The following is a 22078-nucleotide window of genomic DNA, read 5'->3' as shown; positions in this document are numbered from 1 at the left end:
ATTTTTATATTATTGTATACATGTATATATGTAGCTACTACTGACCTCTTTCCCTTCTGAAAATTAAACATTTTATCAGTGCTATGTGAAATTCTTTCATTGTTATGTTCTTAGAAGCTTACAAGAGAAACCATCTATTTTATGCTATCAATCTTCATTTGTGGACACGAAATCAATTCAGTAATTAAAATAACAACAAAAAGATATAAGGATTTTGGTATTAGCATGTTCATGACTGAATTTTACAGTTTGATTATATAAATTAAATTTCAATAACAGACTGCTAATTTTCTGTTTTATCAGTTTATCAAGTCATGTTTTATCAATTTTGGGGCATTATTTTCACTTTTGTTTATGCAAAACATGCAAAAGAACATGCAAAATTGTTAAAAATTCAGAAGTTTGCAGAAAAATTCAGAACATGTTTATTCTGTAAATACTTGTTTAACCATTTTTTCCTTTTATATAAGTTTTAGTCAGTGTAATTTCTTAAATGGAAAGTGTTTGCTGGCAGCCAGTAGTGTTTCTATCTAAAGCATTTTTATTCAGAGTAAAAGGAAAAAAGGAATTAAAAAATTATAATAGATTCTGGATGTTATATAAAATTATGACTATGAATGACTAATAATTTTTGGAATTCCTCAAGGGCCTCAAGAAGGTTCTTGAAAGTTTGAATGTGTTAAATGATAGATACTGTATACAGTGTGAAGTAAAACTAAAGATAATATTTTGTGATTCAGATAGAAGCAAAGGAAGTTTATGCTCAGAGACAGAGTCTGCTGAAAGATATCGAAGTCATGAGGACAAGAGAGGCAGAACTGAAGCAAAGAATCGAGGCATTTGAAATGTAAGTTGCCGAAGGCCATATACAGTGCTACATGTTGTTCTTCTACAAAGCATGCTTCATGATGTTGCTGCTTCTATGAAGCTGAAATAGATTTTTATATACCCCACAAGTTGTGTTTGCGGTATTGTATGCTGCCTCTGTTATGAGAGTTACTCCATACAAAGAGAAGCTTTTTTTATCTGTTCCCTCTCATCCAACCAGAATAATGCAGCATGACTTTGGAGACAAGGAACCGTATGTTTGCTTTGAAGTTCTAAAATTAAAAACAAAACAACTGACACAGTATACAATTCTGAGTCATGAGGCATGTATATGATATTTTGTTTCTTTAGTCTTATTTTTTCTACTGCTAGGACTGTTAGCCTTAATACGATGAGTTTTACTTGGTTAAATCAGAAAATAACTAAACGGGTTTTGGCTAGGTTTTTAATAGTACTTACTCTGTCATCTGTTTTATATAGCAAAATAAGCATCACACTAATAACTTGTGGCTTTTTTTTTTTTTTTTTTTAACAAGCCAGCAGAGGGTGCTGACAGTGCTCAGCACTATCTCTGAAGGCTTTCTGGTGTGGGAAGCTGAACTAGGGTTACCCCAGGATAGCTTCGTAATTGATTGGTACTGGATTTTAATTAGGGCAATTTAGTCTGTGTCACATTTCCTTGTTCTTAATGAATTGCAGTGACAGGTTCTGATCATAATGTTAAATTTCTAAGGTGTTCCTAGCACACACATCACCCTTTGATGTCACTGTTATTTTAAGAAAAAAAAACATATACTTAAAAAAATTAAGTTTTGACTTTGTAATCAGTCTTTGTATATTTATGATTGTTTCAGCACTCAGAAACTTCAGGAAGAGAAAAATAAAACTATTGATGATGCACTTCGACGTCGGGAGGTTTCTGTGAAGAACATAGAGGAGTCTTATGACCAGAAGCTTAAGACTGAACTTCTAAAGTAATTTTTTCTTTTGTTTCTAATAGGACATGTACTAATTCCTATGAAAACAGAATAATACATTCTAGAGGATTTATTTGACTAATGTAACAAAGCAAGGACTTTAAAATGTTCACTTATGTTCGTGTTTTAGTTGGCTAGAATTATTTATATATTTTATTATCTCTTTGCTAGTGAAACAAAGTGTTCTTTCAGGTTCAGAAAATGCTCGCTATAGAAAATAATTCTCTTTTGATTATAGGTTATATTATTTTTGTGGCTTAAATTCTGCCTTGTTATATGGGGAAGAGATATCAGATAAGTTGCATGTTTAGACAAGAGGATTTGAACCAGTATTAGTGAGTTTGTTTGACCAGAATTTAAAGAACTGACCTTTCTATGGACACAAAAAAAGCATGGAGGTTAAATTAACCTAAAGAGGTGTCGGAGATTTCTTGGAAAAGGGGTGCGAGAGACACCAGCCCATATTGCAAACAGATTAGTTCTTCATTAAGGTTTAATGCCTCCACATTTTGGGGGTCTCTGTTGTAGATCACCCTGTCTTAATGACTGTAATTTACTTGAACATGGTTTCAAAGAATTTGCCTAGAAATGCTCTTTGAAATACTCATCTGTGACCGCTTTTGAGGTGTTGCAGTGGATATATCCTTTGCTACTGCACTTGCTTTGAGTGCTGTGGTCACTTGAAGGTTCCTTGATGCCTCGGTGCAGGCAGGTGCTCTCAGTATGTTATTGCTCATGCTTATATCATGGCATGAAACAGTCTTCCAGTTAGGAAAGTAAACCAAATGACTGAGTTATCACGACTTTTTTTTGCAAGCCAAGTATCAACTGTTCGTATCAGCCATCAGTAAACAGTAAGTAGAATCTCTGTTAGTGTGTCTTTATTTAAATTGCAGAGGAAAGATGTAAAGAGTAGGTTTTGATAAGAATGATTTCTCAGCTGGAATTGAGTAGATAACAGGGTTTTGTCAGAGAACAATGAAATGCTGAGCTAATTGGCTCACCCTCGTACCTTATGTTATCCAGTTAACTGCTAACAGCTAGTTACAGATAATACTTGTAAAGTGCTTTTGGTTCATGAGGAAAGGGAAATTATTTTAAGGATTAACAGTTGCTTACCTTGTTCTATCAATTTAAAGAGTGTTTTAGACAAGCTGCAAGTGCTCAGGAAGATAAAATCCTTGTCCCAAATCCTCAATGAAAAGTAGCACAGAGCTGCTATTTATTGTATAGAAATAATGATGTTTGTTGGGAAAGGAATATTTTATTTCTAGGATAAACTTTAAAAGTAATACTTGCAAGAAGGATCTGACTGGTCCGGGTCATTTACACAAATGCGTTTATAATTTCTGTTCCAGTCATACAAAATGCTGCTCGTTCTTAGCTCCTATAGATTGTCATAAAATTGACCGGTACAGTTGGGTGACTGGGCTGTGAATAGCAGTATATCTGGGCAGTGCTCAGCGTCTAGCTGGTGGCTGATGGCATGCAGAGCGCCCCTGGGGCCAGTACTGTCCTGTACCGTTCAGTACCTTCGTCCGTGATCTGGATGATGACACTGTGCATCCTCGGCAACTTTGAACACGAGGCTTAATTAAGGGGAATGGCTGCCACAACAAATGGCAGCGTTTCAATGCAGACGGACTTTGATAAGCTTGGGGATGGTGCCAACATAAATCTCAGGAATTTTAACAAGAAGAACCCACAAAGCTCAGCACTCGGGACAGAGTATCCTTCTGCAGTGGTGCAGGTGGGGAAAAGGAACGGACCGAGCAGCTGCCTTTCTGAAAAGGACACAGGATTTACAGTGAGTGCCAGGCTGACTGTGATCCACCAGCGTGCTCTGGCAAATCAGGCAAACAGCATGATGGGTGACATTAGCAGCAGCCAACAAACTGAGGGGAATTACTGTCCCCTTAAGCTACTGGTGAAGACTACACTAGGAATACCATACTGAGTTTTAGGCTCCTCAGTTCAATAGAGTTGTGGAGAAATTGGGGAGTGCCTGGAAAGGGTCTGTTAAGACCCTTATGTAACTACCAAATGTGACCTATGAGGACAAGTTGAGGGAATGCAGCTTCTTTAGCCTGTTGCAGATGAGCCTAGATGATCTGGTTGTACCCCACAGCTGCTTGAATTTTTCACTCATTTTTATAGTTATTTTGTAGCATATTTTATATGTATTTTGTAGCATGCAAATGCCAGACAATGTAACAGGACTGGGCCAATAAACCGTGGCTTGAGAGGTTGAGGTGGGACATAGAGAAATTTTTATTTTACTGAGAGGGTAGCGCAGCATTAGCACAGGTCACCCAGGGAGTTGGTGGATTCTACATCCTTTGAGATTTTCAAGAGTTGTTGAGGAAAAAAACATGACTCACCTGATTTGATGTTGGTGGTTGACTTGCTTCTTGAGCAGGTGGTTGAACAGAGTGAGTGGCAGGACCCTTTCCAGCTGTTTACATGATTGTGCAAACTAATTTTAACAAATAATTGTGTGATTATAGCTTAGTTTTGGCAAAGACTAGAGTTTACACAAACACACGTGCATTTATACACACGGACTTTGGGCACATAATTCTTTTTACTTCTAGATATCAGCTTGAATTAAGAGAAGAATACATATCCAGAACTAATAAAGTTTCTGAAGATGAGAAAAAAAATAAAGGTAACCATCTGAGTTTAATAAAGTAGCTGTTTAAAGCATTTACTACCTAGGATCAAAACACTTGTTACTACACAGTAACAGCGTTCAGTAACGCTGGTGTAAGTGGCAAAAAAGCCATTAACCTAGTCTTTGAAAAACATGTAGCAGGATCCGATGGCAGGTCAGCAACTCCTTGCAGTATAACAGTTTAATATACAGTGGGAGCCACGAGCTGGTGCTTCACACGAAGGCTGCAAGGCCTCCTGCTTTTTCAGTTTCCCAGATTCCTCATAAGTTCTAGCAGCTCATTCATTCTGTAATTGAACTCTGGTACACTCTGGTTGAATTGTTGCCAGTTTCTACATTTATTGTACACAAGATGTTTAACTGAAGCTTGAGAAGAGAGCTGGGACGGATAGCATATTTAGACTTCTAAGTTAGGGTCATGCGAAAGAAATGATGTATTGTGTGTATGAATTTGATTTAATTAGTTCTGAAGTAGTACACATGCATATATGCACGCACACGCAGTGATTTACTTAATTTTGAAGGTGTGTGTAAGCATACATGACATTCAGTCATTTTTTAAGCATTGAATTGAAACTGAATGTTGGACTTAGCACCTTAAACTATTTTTTTTCTGATACTTTTTAAAATATAATTATCTATTAATTTAATTCAGCATTTGTAATCCTTCCTGCAGAGAAGGCTATGCTTTTGCATGAAGAAGCCGTTGCTATTAATTCAAAAAAGGAGGAACTCAAGCAAGCTGTATCACGCACAAAAGAGCTTGAGGTAATTGTAAGCATGAATTTAGAGAAGCTGTATTGTAATGAGTGCATTTGAACTACATTTAAAAAAAAAAGTGAAATAAAATTCACTGTTAAGTAGTATTAAAAGGAAGTAAGTAACAGTTTTCCTTGAGAAACAACTTCGTAAGCTTCTAAACTGTTCTTTGTCTGCAGCTGGATTTGGAGTCAGTGAAAGCTCAGGTTCTGTTGGTAAATAAACAGAATCAGCTGTTGACAGAAAAACTGAAAGAGGTGTCAGACTATCCTTTGCTAAAGGAGGAGAAACTGGAGCTCCAAGTGCAGAATAAACTACTTAGGCAACAGCTGGATGAGACTCGCAGTGAGAACCAGCATCTTCGAGACAGTGAGTGTGAATAATTTAGTAATTTTCTTGTTTGTGTTTCCCTGCAAGTATTTCTTTAGAAATGCTTCTTCATTAAAATGCATTCTTTGTATTATGTTTACTAGTAGTTTGCGCTAAACCCCAAATAATGTTAGTGTAAAATGAATCAAAGTCCTAAATGTTAGAAGTTTTTCTTCAATATGTCTGTATAATAGAAATCCTGAATTAAGTGGTAGCTATAATAATAACACAAGGAATATCCCTTACATCTTTTGAAAAAGAGAAGTACAATATTTCCAACAGTAGTGTTAGTATGCTTAGTAATGGCAAAAGGAACATTGCTTTTTTTTTTTCTTAAGGGCTCACCTGACTAGTTAGCAGATGATGTGTATTTCTAATGTGCATCCAAGATTACTAGAAAATAGAGATGTATGTACCCAGTTAGGTAGGAATGTGTATTTTTCTTCCATAATAGGAAAATCTGGGTCTAGTCCTTAAGCAACTATGCTAAAAAAAAAAAAAAACTTCAGTCCTTTGTAAAAGGAAAAAAAAATCCACAGGTACTTTATTCAAACAAAGCCTAGTTTTAAAATACTTTGTTAAGTGCTTGAAAATAAATCGTCTTTAAGTTTGTAGGTGTATCTTATAGAAAAGTGCAAGCTTGCCATTCTCTGTCTGACTGTCTGGTATTTCTCTTTTCGGGAAGAATTGGCCCAGCCCTCAGTGGAGCACCTGGCCTGCCAGGCAGAGCTGAGGAGGGTAGAACGTTCCAGGAGGCTGGCACTAGATGAATTTGAAAGTGATAAGCAGTTTTTGGAAAAGCAGCTACAAAGTGAGGTAAATGATTGTTTATTAATGATTTGAGTTCTTTCTTCTTCTTGTCGTGTTGCTAATGTTTATCTGTGTACCTGTGCAGGCTGTTCTTTCTGCATGTAGTTATGGGAATGGTTTGTTCTCTGCTTATTTTTATGTAAACAACTTAAAAAAAACAACCAACCAAAAAAAACCCACCCACAATAAAACAACCAGCCAAAGTAAATCTTTCCAAGCCACTAAGTTGTCAGCTCTGGCTTTCAGTGGGATACTATGTATATATATGGTTTTGCTGGACCTGAAAAACGATTAGAAGGACACAAGTATTCAAACAGTTCAGGTTGTTCTATTTGTTTGAATTATATTTTTTGTTTCCCCTGATCTTCTTTAGGTTGAGCGTGCTGCCCAGTTAAAGACCCAACTGTTGGACTCTGAAGCTACTGTAAGGAAGTTAAATGTGCAGGTTGAGGAACTGAAACTACAGTTGAAACAAACACAGGCAGGTTTGTGTCTTATACCAAAGAAGTCCTTTACAAAGTTCACTTACCTAACCAGTATAAGAACTTCCAGATGCTTAAAAGAGCTAGAGTTGCGTGGAAGTAATATGCCACCACTGAGTAGTTTCAAGTCTAAACATTGAAACATTTCAAGTTGAAAATCAAAATCTATTTAAAAGCCCAGTTTAAAATGCAGCCTGATTACAACTTTCCTTCCTTTCAGAAAACAAACATATAAGAGGAAGGGAAAGTGTTCCGCCCTGATCATTAATAAGTATATATTTATATATATAAAGCGTCTCTCATCATATTGATAAACACTCTTGCTTTTTTTTTTTAATATATTTTTTTTATTGCCTATGTTTTTCCTCAGTATAAAGACATTAATATTTGGTGATAACATAATCATGTTTTTCCAGGGGGGGAATTGTGTTTTAATGCATTTTGATTCTTGAATGTTTGTAATAAGAATAATCAGTTTGAAATTATATTGAATATCTCACAATTTTAAACCTAACTTTTAAAGTTGTTATCAAAGCTAATAACTTAAGCACCTTGCGTAGTCATTAAGAAGACAAAGGCGCTTTGTAGAGCAATTCAGTCTGCTGAAGAAATGGTGTTCTAAAGGTGCCTGTCAAACTGATATCAAGTATGATAAGTTTAAGTTTTGGTACATATATTTTATTTTGAAATATGTAATTGAATTCTGCAATGATTATACATTACATACAATGTGTTCCACCATAGTTCAGTATATGCAATACTTTATATGATTGTTTAGACCAATATGTACGTCTTCATATGTGTTATTACTCTCAGTACTATTTGGAATTGGAAATTCATCAGTATGAAAACAGCAAATATATTTTAATTTAGTGACAAAGTACTGCATGGACTTCCATTTTGCATCAGAGTTAAGGATGTCATTGAAGAAACCATATAGGTAGAATGAAAATAATGCGGTCATTTTGCTGAGAATGATGCAGCCCTATACATGGGTCTTTTGCTTACTGAAACACACAAGTGCAATCCAGGCAGCAGAAAGCCCTGAAAATTTCCATTTAACTGATAATTTTTGAGGAATACTTATTTAAAACAAAACAAAACACATTACATTTATGCTATGTTACTTTTTCCCAAGTTCTTTTTGATCTAAATAGAAGTGGACTTTTGGCCTGCCCTGTGTCCATCACCCTTTAACATTGGATATAATTTGTCCTGCGTGGTGCCATTTTTATTATTCTTTTAAACACGATTTAAGAAGTAACAGTGTAAGAATGTTTAGTAAGTGTGTGTTTTTCAGGTAAGTTTTTACATGAAACAATTATATATACAATAAATTAATATCAATGATAACTTGCAGCTATGCAACTACATAAAAATACACATTTAAACCAATACATTAAACTCTCAAAATTTAAATAAATTGCATGTTAAAATCATTTTGATCAAATTGGAATTTAAATGCCACACTTTATAATTTCTGTTTAGTTATGTGCATCTCTCTGTCTTAACTGTCACTCACATTCTTGGTCATTTAGCTCTGGAAAATGAAGTGTATCGGAACCCCAAGCCTTCGCTTGTTGATCGTTCTGTCATTGACTTCATTGATGATAGAATTGTACCTCATGATATTTATGTGGACAGCACATTCCTGAAGAATCCCGTTATGAGTGATGTCGTGAAGGGAAATGCTGTGCCAAGAGTTGGCTACCGTCAGCAATTACAGACGCGCAGTGCTTCTCCAGATTCTGACCTGGAGTGTATGGCGCAAACCCGGGCTAGAATAAAAGAACTAGAAAAAGAGGCAGAGTATTTGGAAGAAGCCTACAGAAACTACCAACACAGAGTAATGCAGGATACAGCTGCAAGCAGAACACCGAGAAAGATGCAGTCCCCTTTACTTCTACAGTGTGCCCCCTTGACTACACAGCATGAACTTTTAGAGGATAATCCTAGCTCCCAGCATTCCCCTGTGAGCAGTCCGAGAGGTGATAAATACATTGGAAGATCTGGGCAGCCTGATGGCTTTAAAAATCCTTCAACGCCACCACACAGAGGAACACCTTCTTCAAGATGCCTTTCTTCTACTCCTGTTTCCAAATTGGAAAGAGTTCTTAGTAATAAGAAACTTTCAGATGGTAAGTTACGATAGCTACTATGGGACCTTTCTGGAGTTGTGCTTATTGTTCCTCTTGCATGACTGGAACAGTAAGATTTAGCAGTGATAGTCTTTCACTCATTCATTATTTGCTAAGGGGCAGGAAAATCGCAGACTCACAGCATGGCTGAGGCTGGCAGGGCCCTCTGGGCTCACCTGCTCCAAGCCCTGCCCAAGCAGGGACACCCAGAGCAGGCTGCCCAGGGCCATCTTCAGGTTGTTGTTGAAGATCTCCAAGGAGGGAGAATCCACAGCCTTTCCCGTGCCAGTGCTTGCTCACTCTCACAGTAAAGACTTGCTGCCTGAAGTCAGAGAAAGTCAGAGACAAAGTGTGCTGGCTGTTAGGAGTATCAGTTCTTTGTGGAAACAGTCACTGAGGAAGTACATGGAGGGAGGCTACACACACTGCATTCAATTCAGGTAGTATTAAAGATGAGACTATTCCATAGTATTTGCAACAAGTGTAATCCTATGATATGCGGAGATTCTTTTAAAAGCTGATATTCAGTATAACTGCTTTGGGACATTAAACTGTGTAATTACATTTAATCGTCTATTTTCTTATCTTTTCATGTAGCTATTGTAGTTACATGTGCACAAGTAACATGAAGACTGCTTCATCTGGCTTCTGTTAAATTCTTACTTTATTTATTTTTTTTAATTCTCTTTATTTGTGGGTCACCGGCAGATTTGAAATGACAGACTCTGCTGTTTGAGCCAATTTGCTGTTTTCATTATCAGGTCCTACCCTGTTCGAAATAACCAGTACAAGAAAATTCGTATTTAGCCCTATAGGTCTGAATGTTAACTTCCCTATAGTGGCGGTGTGTGCATAGTGCAATTACACGTGTTGTGAAAAAGTCTTATCTGAGAAGTAGTAGGATAAATACTGACTAATATAAACTATATGTTTTTTTATTCTGCAGACATCAGTGACTTGTACCTTGCCTCTTCCCAGCAGAGTGTTGACCAGGTGCTTTCTCCTATTTCAAAGCCACACGTCCTTTCATGTTCTGAGTCTGTTTCTTCCTCACCATCCAGTCACAGAGAGAAAATCAGGTAATATCATTTACAAAGCAACATTTTTAACGTTTAAAAAAAACAAACAACATACATCTGTTCATGGTGATAACTGCTTTAATAATTCAAATAAGCCATGATTTTATAAGTTAAAACTGTTCTAAAGACAGATAAGGATTTCCATCTTTAGAATATTTTCTCCCTTTCCCAATCCCTTTCCCTTTTTTCCATTTAAAACTTTTCATGTGTCAGTGTTCTGATGAACTTTTGAAACCACTGGATGCTGTTACATAAAGCAAAGTGTGGTTTGGAGCCTTGTATTTCAAGAGTGCTTGAAATTTGTTGTGTCAGTTAGACCTTCAGTTTGATCTTATTTCCTTAAGCAGTAGGCCACATTCAGACAGCTGAATGAAAGTTTCATTGCTTACAAATGAATATTCCGTTAATCACTAATTTTGGAAAACTTGCTTTCTAAAAGTAAATCTGTGGCATGCAAGTCAGTTGTTTAATTCTGTATAAGAGCTTTGAAAAAATCTTGATTAATAAGAAATTATATTTTTTTAATGTGTGAGGAATGTGTGTTTGACTTTAGACGTGGTAATCTTTATGGGTAGGTTCAGTTCAGCCTGGTAGGTAAGGACTTCAATATCAAGCTCTTTGAGGTATATCTGAGTTTTCTTGGTGTCCAGTAACTTTGGACCATCTGCCTGTAACGTGCTGCAAATGGGAAAGTGAAGGTACTACAGTGGCCAGTGAGTTATCACATGGTCTGTTTTTGCCCTTGTGTGAATTAACTGAATGTGAACGTATTTTTAGCAGTTTGCTTTCATGAGCTCTATTGGGATTTAGCAGTTTTGATTCTTCTAGTAGGCTTCTGTGTCATCTATATACATATGATCCTGATAAGACTAGTGAGAAGTCCTGCTGAAATTGTGGACTGACTTGAGAACAAACTTAATTTCAGAAAACAATGTTGAGACTTGAAAGGGGTAAACTTCATGTTTCAATGACTTGAAATTATTGTTTCAATGACAAACTCATCACAAATTCCTGTCCAAAGTAGTGATAATCTCTCATCTATCCCATATCAAAACAGTCCTTTTGCATATGCTTGATGTTCGAAAGCTATCAAGGTTATATCTGATACACACAAAAACCTTTAATAAAAAACAAAACAACAACAACCTACCACCACTAATTCATTGAACAATTCTCATTCTCTTCCATCATATCTCTGTTTTTCACATCAGTGACCTTTCCTCCGCTGATTGAAACTCAGTAGTTTCTGATGCTTGTTTAAGAACGTAAATCAAGACTGTTGTACATTCTCACTTCAGTAGAAAGTTGTAATGCTGATGTGTTTTTTCTCTGAAAAGTATGTTCCTGTGCCTGTATAACTTCTTTCAGAATAGAAATCTGCACTCTCCCTTGCACGTAGGAAGGAGAAAGGTAGCAGAGCTTTTCTTTTTTCCTGTGTGTTTTAAGATCTATGCTGAGTAACTCCAAAAAAGTAATCTACTTTCCAAGACTGAGAATCTTGAGTACGTCTTCAGGAAAAAAAATAATGAGTATTTCATATATAATATGTTTTTTTCCCAGGAAAAGGCACTTGAATCAGTCTTACACATCCTTCTAGATTTGATGGTTGAAGAAAGATGGTTCGTTGTGGGGCAGCTCTAGCTGGCATTCACAGGGCTTTATTTTCTTGCTATCCAGTCCTTCGTGCACGTTTAATGTAGAGAGGATCTCTGCTATCGTTAGAATTTGGGGAGAGCCTTGAAGTTCTTGGCCTTGAAAAGAGGCTGTTGGGATTTCTAGAAACTGTGAGATTAGTTCTGACTTAGCTTGGTGTCTGCCTTTAAGTGGCCGTTTTCTTTGTCTATTCATTCACATTTTCTACAGTATGCAAAAGATTTGCTGTGTTGGGACAGAACTTACAAACTGAAGGTTGTGTTAACCTCCATGTTAAGGTTATTTGGGAAAATGCTTCAGTGCTGTGAGGAAGCATACTTCTTGGAAGGATGTTGTGGAGTCTCAGCTTTACAAAAGGGAATACATACGCTGTGGGAACAGTAAGCAGTAGGAGCAAGTTGTGTTACAGAGAACAGGCCAGGGCCTATGGGTGGTAGTTGCTTTCCTGGGTTCCTCACGACAAAGCAAGGATATATAGTCCCAATAGCTTTCTTGGACTTGCTGCTTTCCCAAGACTTTCTTAACAGGGGAAACATTCTTTTGTTGAGTATTTTGGAATTTCTTGTGCCTTGGACTGTTTTTTGTTGCACGAAATATTTGAGAAATGCATGTGTGGGCTTTTCCAGTTATTTACTCTCATTATTAGCAAATGCCACATCATTGATGTGCATTGTGGGATTAGTTTATGACCTGCAGATTTTAATTGGCAATGGGAATTTATGTGAAAAGAAAAGAAAAGAAGATGTTGTAACACCAGTAAGCCATTAAGCTAGGCCTCTGTCAGTGGGGAACAACAATTGCTTCTGTGACTAGGAGATCCTTGTTTATTTGTGTTTAAAAATATGAGTGGTATGAAGGAAGCCAATAAATACAGACAGGAAGACTAGAGTTATAAGGCAGATTATTATCTAAACCATTCCTTTTTCATGTGGGACTGAAGAAGCTGATTGTGAGGGTTGTTACCAGTTTTAGGCTAAAAAGTTAATTTTAGACTTTAATAAAACAGATAGTGGAGGTTGTTTTTTGACTCTAATGGTCATTTTAAGTATAACTCCTGCAATTTATTTGGTGTTGATTAGCACATCAATATTGTTTTATGAAGCACTGATGTAAGGTACAGTCCAGGGTTTGGTCGTCAACATTGACAAAACAGATTTTGAAAATTGTTTGGAAGTACACGTGTGTAATGATCTTAATGAGGCAGGGCTCTTCTTCTCTTTGCTAAATCTGTGGCAGTGTACTGAGTGTCTTCCTAGCAGTGCTACAGGATACAGTATTGAAGAATGTGGCATGCATGTTCTTGAGACTAAAAACATGGACTTCCAAAAACTTGGAGTTCCACCTACTTTGCTGTGTTAAATTTACAGAATGTTTTTTGCCACTGATGTTATCGAACCATCCTTCTGAAAATGCAGATCTATTTTTTTTTCCCAGACTTACTGTTTTTATTGAACATGCCTCGTTATTGGGGTATGTATTTTTTTTCTCTACTTTTGCCCACAGGGAAGTCTTGAATTGCTTAGAAATTATAAGCACAAACATATTTATGGAACAATGTACACCAGCAACAGCTGGTGTGAAGTAAGCTCCTTTATAAAGAGCTGCTGATGAATTCGTGACCTGTACTATTTTTCTATTCTGATTCTGGTCACAGTTTAGTAGCAAGGTCACATGGGAGATATTGTTCTTTCACATCATCTTTCTGATTAGATAAACGGGGATTTAGAATGAGGGCACTAACCCCATTTTTCATAGAACCCAGATTTTCACCCCTGAATACATGTTTTGCCAGACACCTAATCCTAATGCATTTCAAACGCATCTGTTAAAGTGACATGAAAGTGGGAATTAGATTAACACAGAGCCAAAAAAGGGCAATTTTAAAAATTTCAGTTGTCTGTGTGTCATGCTTTGTCGTATTTCTCGTTTTTTTTTTGTTTTTTTTTTTTTTTTCCTTATTCTTCTTTTTGCCTTTTGAGTGTGTATATTGTTTTAATCTAATAGCTTTATGTCACATGTAGGCCTTGGGGAAAGGCTGCAGGGGCAGCACCTTATCAGAGTGATGGAGCTGTCATTTGGTAAAAGTTAGAGAACTGTATTTAAATACCTTGACTTTGGAGGCAGAAAGTTGTAGCATTGTGCTGTTACAGGTTTTACATTAGGTTTAGTCTGTTGCTGTGCATGTGAGTAAGCCTTGTATTTAAATCTCTGGTAGTTATTTGCTTAAAGGATTTAGTGTTTGTATTTATTCAAATTGTTTACTTTCCTCCTTCTTTCAGACTTCAGAATCAACAAATAGATAACCAAGATTTGAGCAGTAACCCCAAACCAGAGAAATTACTATACGAGGACCTTGAAGAACACGTTTCTTCTCTTGAATGTAAGTTTTAGTGCATTTTAAATGGTTTATTTGACACCATAGGGCTTAACAGTTGGAAGACTATTGTCTTGAACAGGTTAGGACTATAGTTGAAGAAAATAAGAAAAAAGAAACTGTCTCAGGTGATGAAAGATTATTTTTCTTCATATTTGCGTCTTTAGAGGAGAAGGATATGGAGAAATAAGTAGATACTAAAATCCATTTGGTTCTGAAATTTGGGAACATACTTTTTGTTCAGAAATCTTGCATAACCTTGTTCTGATTAATGCACTGTCTGACAGTGTTGCTTCAGAATGTTTTAAAATGGTGTAGGGTTTTTTTTCCTTTCTAAAGCAAAGTGTACGAGTATATGAACTAACCTGAGGCCCTATTATATGTGCTGCATAAAATAAAATCACAAGGAGTGTTTTTCGTGGTCCAATATCAGAGCAGTATTACCAAGTTGTAGCTCTGAAGATAAATTTCTGCAGCAGTCAGTATTGTTGCTGATTTCTCCTTCGGTAACCGAGGATTAAGTAGTGTTACAAGTTAGAGATTACTTCAGAATATCTCAGAGTGCACTTGGAATGTACGGTTAAGTTACTGAAATGTGAATTTATCTTTTTTTTTTTCCTGCTGAGAGGAGAATTTTATTTATTTACATTTTTTGGTCTACATTGCAGGAGGAATTCTGGCATTATGTTGTGTTTTATTTTGTGTGCTACAGAAATGTTTCCTTCTTTTTCATATGCTGGAGTTAGGCATGCAGAGTCAGTTTTAGAAAATTTTGCATCCAAGTAAGGTCCTGTAGAAAGAAGAGGATTATAAAAGTTTATGTACCTTATAGAAGACAGAAATATAAAGTTATTGGCTTTATTTCCTAGTTTTTCAGCATTTGAATAACCCATTAATGGTGGGCCTGAGCAGCTTTATCTCCCGTGAAACTGTAAGTTTAAAGTAAGTGAAATTATCAGTGGGAAGGATGTGAACAGTATGCTTTAACACCTTTCTCATATCCAAATTTTGTTGCGTCTGTAAACTCTTGAGGCTGACGGAGAGATGTCACGGGGTCATACATCATTCATGAATTCATAGTTGGTGAGGAGCTGATTATTATATGGGAGAGAGAACAATAGTTTGAAAAAAAATACTCCTAACTGGTGAGTGTTTTCCTGAGTCTGAGACTGGCCTGTTCCTTTGGGTGCAGTTAGGTCATATGGAAGATGAAGCGATGCCCCTGCTCACTCTCCCGAACCCGTGAGAATGCAGCAGTCAGTATTTTAAAAACAAACCGACCAAACAAAAAAGCTATTGTTTGTGTACTCAGCGAATGTGCTGTTTGTTACTCTTCAGTGATAACTAGTGGAAGCTGATGACTAATCTATGCATTTCTCCTTGAAGCTTTACTCAGTACATTTTTTTTTAAATTTACCTCATTCAGTATTCTTTTTATGAGCTTTAAATGCATTATTTTAATGTGAACCAAGCCTGTAACCACTAATGGTTTCTACTCATCTCATATTTTGATTGGATTTTGATTCATTTGTTGACTTTCACATTAGAGACTTTTATGAACACATTAAATATTTCAATTTTACTTTATCACACATATGAATAGATTGGCATTTTCTTGGCAGTTAGGCCTGAGTAGCTGCTGTGCTCAAATAGCTTACCACTGTATCATTTAGTGACATGCCGTAGTCAGAAGTAATAACTGCAAGAGATTGCACATACCAGTGATTTCTAAATTAGCAGTACTTCACTTGATTCAGACTGCATCAAAAAAACAACCATTCTCATTATGTAGAAGGAAATCAGAATGGCTAAAATGGGGAGATGGTAACACAGGAGAAAATACGGGGAGGAGAAGAATGTAAAATCTAAGTATACAGAGCATAAGATATAATGAAGGAATGAGAGAAGAAGAAGAAAGGTTGATGAGACTAGAAAAAAACAATGGAGGGAAGGAGATATCACAGAATATGGTATACGGGAGATACCAGAAAATACGGAGAGCCTTTTAATCCTACTGTGAGTGAGCTCTAGCAAGAAAAGATTGGGATTTCTGTGGGCACTAATTGCTTTTAGGTATGTGCTCGTCCTAAGGATATAATGCATCTCTTGCAGTCCACCCTTACATAAAGGAATGAAGGTGTATGAAGTGTTACCTTTTTTTCTTTTTACTTTGCAGAATGGTAAATGTTAACATGGTTCTCACTATATTGTTTTGTTTATTTGTTTTTTCTGTTTGTGTGGTTAACAGGCTCTTAGAAGTTAGATATAATATTTAACAGGAACCTACTTGTGATAGCAATTTTTTGACTGTTTAAACGTTACATATACCTTGAAACATACTGATGCTTCATACAGAAACAGTTTTGATGTTGAAAACCTTTTAATTTAAACCTAAAGAGAGGAGGAGAAGAAAAAAAAAAAGGGAATGTTATCTTTTGAGTACGATAACCCATTATTTTGGTCTTATGTAAAACATACATAGAATTTATTTGCCTAGGCAACCTGGTAAGACTTCTTGCTGCTATTGTAAGAAACTGAAAACTTTCTCCTAACTTTGTTAGATTGACAGTTTGGTGTGACTTTTGTGTGATAACTTCATCTGAAATTCCTTTAAAAGAATTTGAATTGAAGGGATTCAGACCATTCTGAGAGAGAGACTGGTTAGTCTGGGTGTCTTGTTTGTCACCATACAAAATACTTCAGTTTTTATTACAAAACAGAAAGAAAAATGCTTGAAGCCTTGATAACACTTGAACGCTTGAAGGATGGGGAATTCATATTCTTAAACGTTTACTCAAAACTTAAGGAGATGCATAAAGTATCTGTTCTATTTTACGCTACGTGTCTGGAAAATGGTTCTGTGTATTTTGGGTTGGCTGCCTAAAACTCTAGTGGCTACATCTGACTTCTCATCTCTTTCTGCTTTCTTCCATAACACTGAGTTAACAGCAGTTTGCATAGTTTGCACATAAATCATTAAGAAGCAGTAGAGTGTAATAGTGATATTGTTGCACAGATGAAAATATAATGTAGAATATTTGAGTTAGCAGTATCCACCCTGTGCACTGAAGAGGGCAAGGATCCTAATAAAGAAATAGTATGTGATCAAGTAATTTAAAGGTTGTTTTATGTGCATGAAAGGGATGAGTTAAGCTTGGACATGTAATTTTTCTGTGATCTGTATCGTGATTATGTAAAGAAATGAAAACATTTTGGTTTTCTATTGTATATTTATTCATGATTTTCTTTTGGCTCTGTAAACAGATGTGTTCCAATAGCTAATTTAAAAACTAACAATTCTGTAATTAAAGAAGCAAGCACAGCCTGTGATTCTTCATCCTCAGGGAAATGGTCAAGTTGGAAGGAAAATGCTCAATTAGTGCTTATATTTATGAGTTCCAATTCAGCCATTCCCACACTTTGTGTCCATTCCTTTGCTCCACTATTGTAATTACAAAATAATGAAGCCATTGTTCGAATTTCTTCTCCAGATCAGGGGGACATTCCAGAGCAGTGTGAAAGTGATGTCTTGCATCCATCTGGGGACATTGTCAATGAAAACCATGTCGCAACCACTATGCGAGCAACAGCCACTTCGCCGCAGGACTTAAGTGAGTTTTCAGCTCAGAAACAAAAGTGAATGCCCTTTTTAGATGTCACGTGTGTAGAACAAAACCCCAAATATTTAACATTCTGTAGGTATATACACCAAAGTGAATGAAGACTTTTTCAGAAAGTGGTAATTATATAATAAAGAAAAGAGAATGTTTTCTTTTGCTTTACTGTACGAGGATGACTTTTTCACCCCAGGTTTGTTTAAATGTGTTTCTAATTTAAAGACTTTTAACAATTCTTCCCCCACCCCCCACCCTGGCCCTAGCCCTTCACCCAGCCTCCGGAGGGAAGATTTTGATGTTTCTTTTCCCCTTCTTTAGAGTAATTATTAAACATTGGCCCTGTTCTTGATAGAAGTAAGACCTGAAAGTTTTTATTTTGAAGTGTTTTCTATACTGCATGCCTGGCTTTTATTGATTGATTGATTGATTGATTCAGTTTGCAAACTGCATTGTCACAATGCTGATTTAATTCTTTGGATAGACAAGGATGATTTCAGTGCATGTATGTGGCTTTCCTACTTTGCTCTGCATAGTAACACTGTGATAATTCTTATTTAGAGAGAAAAAAATATAGCAACATGAACTTAAACATAACAGATTTGATGAGAAAGTTTGTGCTAGAAATAAGAAATGCAGAGAGATTTGTCAACTCCCTGGACTCTACTTTGTCTCTGGTGTTCAACTCTTAGGCAGTCATATACCAGACTGAAATGTATTGAGGTGGAAAAAAAACATTGCCAGATACATAAGAATAACACCAGTATATGTATTTTTATATATACCTATATATATATATATATATATTTCCAGTTGTTTTTCATTTCCTTTTAATGTTATACAGGAACCTGTTACTTATTTGTATGCTACCATAGTAGATTACTGAAGTATCTATAAATCATGTCATAGATATTGAAATAATTTTTCACAGCTGTGTTGGATCAAAGACAGATTGAAGAACAAAATAAAGAAGACAAAAACTGTGAAGAGGAAAGGAGAACCAGAGAAGAAAGGAGAGCGAAAGAACAACAGGAAGCTTTGGAGAGAGAGCAAAACGAAGTGGAACAGCTTAAGAAAGAGACGGTGATTTAGTATTTTAATTTCTGACAGTGATGTAGCTTCGTAGTGTGATATTAGTTTAGGATTGCTGTGTGTTAAAATAGATGTTAGTTAAAATAGATTTTATGCTTTTTTTAGGTGAAAATTGTAGAGGCTAAGTTGTTTTAAGCACCTGCGTGATTAACCAAAGAGCCTTGCTAGAACTTCCTGTTATGCCAAGTAACTTTTTCCTTGGAAAGGGATGCTTTTTATTCTGTGCTTCATGTAACTGGAAGCTACAGTCTTATGCTGAGAACTTAAAATGCAGATGTCACCAGGCTATTGGAACAAGCTATATGCATTTGCTCCGGTCTGGACTGCTGCAAGTGTGACATCACCAGAAAATGTTAATGTCCACCTGTTCATTAGCTTTTATAATGGTATTTAGGGTGTGGTTTATTTTATTTTATTTTTTTGAAGCAGACATTACAAGGAGACTCTATGGAGTTTGTTTAAATCCCTTTGAGCTGATGTAGCACGTCGAAATAATGTTCGGTATTTTTGGGTACTGTATAAAATTTGGTTTTTGTTTTCTCCTCTTTCTTCTTCCTCTTCCCACACTTAAACCTTGGTTAATTCAACTCAGTTCAGTGGTACTGATCATGCTGCCCTTCACACTAGCAAACGAGGCCATTCAAGAAACTTGCATACCTGTGTCAGCTCATCTTCAGTTCACATGTAGATCTAGCCATATGCAGAAGCCAGGATTTCAGTCCTCACGGGATTTCAGGCATACAAACAGATTGGATTTTTTTGAATGACACTCCTGAACTGAAGTGATAACTTAAGGTTTCATCTGGAAGTGCATGTAGCAAGTTAATGCTGTTTCCACTGGCATATTTTACCAAGTTTAATGTTACATCCTGCAAGTATTTAGGTATAAAGGTAGTTTTATTGATCTGATCGGTATTTAATTTTGATTTTTTTTTTTGTCTTAAAGTGCATCCAAGATTCGATGAAAATAGATGAAGAAAAAGAAGATAAAGAGGGAGAAAAATTTGAAAATGGTAATTCTGCTGCTGAAGATATTGTAAAAGATTCTACGCCAAATCCATTAGAAAAATACATGAAAATAATTCAGCAGAGAAGAGAGCAGGAACTGGCACACCAGGTGATTATTCTCAAAACTGGGCCACCCAAAATATTGTTTGAATTGGTGTCTTGCTAAGTATGAAGAATGAAAATAATAATCTCATTTTTTAATTTTTTTCTTCATTAAGAGCCTTTAATGTAACAACTTGCAGAAATGAGCATTTGGATTTGTATTGCAGAAATGTGTTGATTCAAATGTGTGGGGTTTTTTTGTTTATTTTTTGTTAGGTACTCTGACAGTATTTAAACAGAAATATGTCCTCAGTTTTTTTAGTAGTCCGTGTTTAAATATAGTATTTTGAGATCCTAATTAAAATACATCAGTTTGAATCTATACAGGTTGATTTGTGTTCCGCTAACGCAATTGATGATGAAGTTGATAGAATATAATCTGGCAAGATGGAAAATTTGACCGTAAAGAACAATTACGTGTGTGAACATTACTTTGATGACAGACTACAGTATAGTTTTATTCAGGCACTGTCCAAACCCATTTTTCTAGCTGCAGTGCTTCATTTGTAGAAATAGGCTGGCTCTTTCAGAAATTTATTTTCAATTAGGTGTCCTAAAGTACAGAAGCAATTATTAGAGTCACTTAAACCTTGACTTAAGAACCAGTTACAGAAAGTGTATTTTCCTCTTGACTGCCAGGATTCAAAAAAAGAAGAAATACAAGAAATATCTCTCATAGAGGGAATTACATCGAGTGAAAAAGATGACAGGTAAGGCTCATACGTTACTACAACTGACTTCTATTACTTCCTACTAATTAATACTTACAGCATGAATTATGGCTAAGAGACATTTGCCTCTTAAAAAGCAAAATAAATTTAAACAAGTTAGTAATAAAAAATAAATACGTTGGAATAATTGAGGATTCTCCCAATTCTTACACAGGTAAGTTAGGCACAATATTGAATTAGGATCTAGGAACTATATTCGATGATCTGTTTCAACAGCTGTCACAATTAAAACTTTTTATCTGCAATTGAGCAGCATCTCAGTTCCTTCATGGTGAGCTGAAGCACAAAGGATTCTTCCTGAGTAATGATCCTGTGAAAGGTTTTCTGTGCTGTACGGTGCATACAGTCTGTTATTTGCATTGAATCTACCTATGATTTATTAGTAGCATCATGGACTTTTAACAAACTAGTTAACACATCTTATTTCAGAGAGGTTTTTGGCAGCCTGATTGAGTTCCACAGCTAGGGCATTTCCTGTGGTTATCGCTAGAGCTCAATAAATAAGGGCACGTCGCTTTTAGTTTCTTGGTAGGGGCAAATATCTCTATCAATCAAATCTTTCAGTTTATCTGAAGATGTAGAATTGAAAATATATCTAAGCAAAAAATATAGAGCAGATTAAAAATGACTCTCACTGTATCTGGTAATGATTCAGTGTTAGCTGTCCCTTTAAAGTGCTGTTTTACACACCAGACCCCATTCTGGAGCTCCTGAAGTATATTTGTGCAGTGTTCTTCTGTGCTACCAGAGCAGTAGATAGTAATGCTGTTTGATGGATGAGGTGGCCCAAATCCTTACTCTTAAAGGCTTGCTTTTGGAACAGCAAGAAAACTGCAGCATAGATTGTCAGTGACTAAAGCCTGTGATTAGATGCACTCTGTTAAGTTGTGTGTAACTTTAACTTTCTCTGAAACAAATGTATGCTTCATACAATAAGCTACGTTAGACTCAATGCCATGTTTTTCCTCCTTTCCTATCCCCAATACAGTGCTGCAGGCATTTCTCATGGAGATGATGATGAAAGCTTCTGGTGAACAGCAGCAACTGGTTTTGTTTTTCTTTTTCTCTTTTAACTACAATAAAATGTTTTTAAAACAGCTTTCTGGTCATAAATGAAGTTGTAATAAATGCTAGGCACAGGAATTGCAGGCTGTATAATTATAAATGAGTAAGGCTGCTGTTGAAATCTTAACCGCTTTAGTCACTGAATTTAAATATTGAGCCTAGATGTGTTACTCTTCCAGCAGGAGGCCCTTGAGCATGGTGAGAGGAAAGGACAAAGCTGTGTAAAGAAATGAATCTGTATGTTCAGGTAGATGTGCTTGGCCTTGAATTCCTAGAAACGTCCACAGCTTTTGAAATGTTGTTCCTCCACTCCTGTTCCCCAC

General features: G+C 36.2%; 1 protein-coding gene across 6 annotated transcripts in view; it reads left to right on the top strand.

The window, feature by feature from the left end:
• OFD1 (OFD1 centriole and centriolar satellite protein) overlaps positions 1-21787 on the top strand; it is a 30377-nt gene extending 8590 nt beyond the window's left edge. For all 6 annotated transcript variants that reach the window (XM_083825579.1, XM_083825577.1, XM_083825576.1 and 3 more), the window contains exons 8-22: positions 741-847; positions 1683-1802; positions 4400-4473; positions 5156-5247; positions 5418-5607; positions 6293-6423; positions 6791-6902; positions 8438-9037; positions 9984-10116; positions 14049-14149; positions 17635-17754; positions 18689-18840; positions 19796-19966; positions 20599-20669; positions 21679-21787. In XM_083825579.1, coding sequence (XP_083681705.1) covers positions 741-847; positions 1683-1802; positions 4400-4473; positions 5156-5247; positions 5418-5607; positions 6293-6423; positions 6791-6902; positions 8438-9037; positions 9984-10116; positions 14049-14149; positions 17635-17754; positions 18689-18840; positions 19796-19966; positions 20599-20669; positions 21679-21724 — 2220 coding nt within the window. In that variant the 3' untranslated portion in view covers positions 21725-21787. The remainder of the gene's footprint in view (positions 1-740; positions 848-1682; positions 1803-4399; positions 4474-5155; positions 5248-5417; positions 5608-6292; positions 6424-6790; positions 6903-8437; positions 9038-9983; positions 10117-14048; positions 14150-17634; positions 17755-18688; positions 18841-19795; positions 19967-20598; positions 20670-21678) is intronic.
• Positions 21788-22078: the final 291 nt, after the last annotated feature.

This window comes from Anser anser (genome assembly GCF_964211835.1).
Source record: "Anser anser genome assembly, chromosome: 1".
NCBI classification, from domain to species: domain Eukaryota; kingdom Metazoa; phylum Chordata; class Aves; order Anseriformes; family Anatidae; genus Anser; species Anser anser.
The sequence above is the reverse complement of the archived record's forward strand: the minus strand, read 5'-3'. Positions and strand labels throughout refer to the sequence as shown.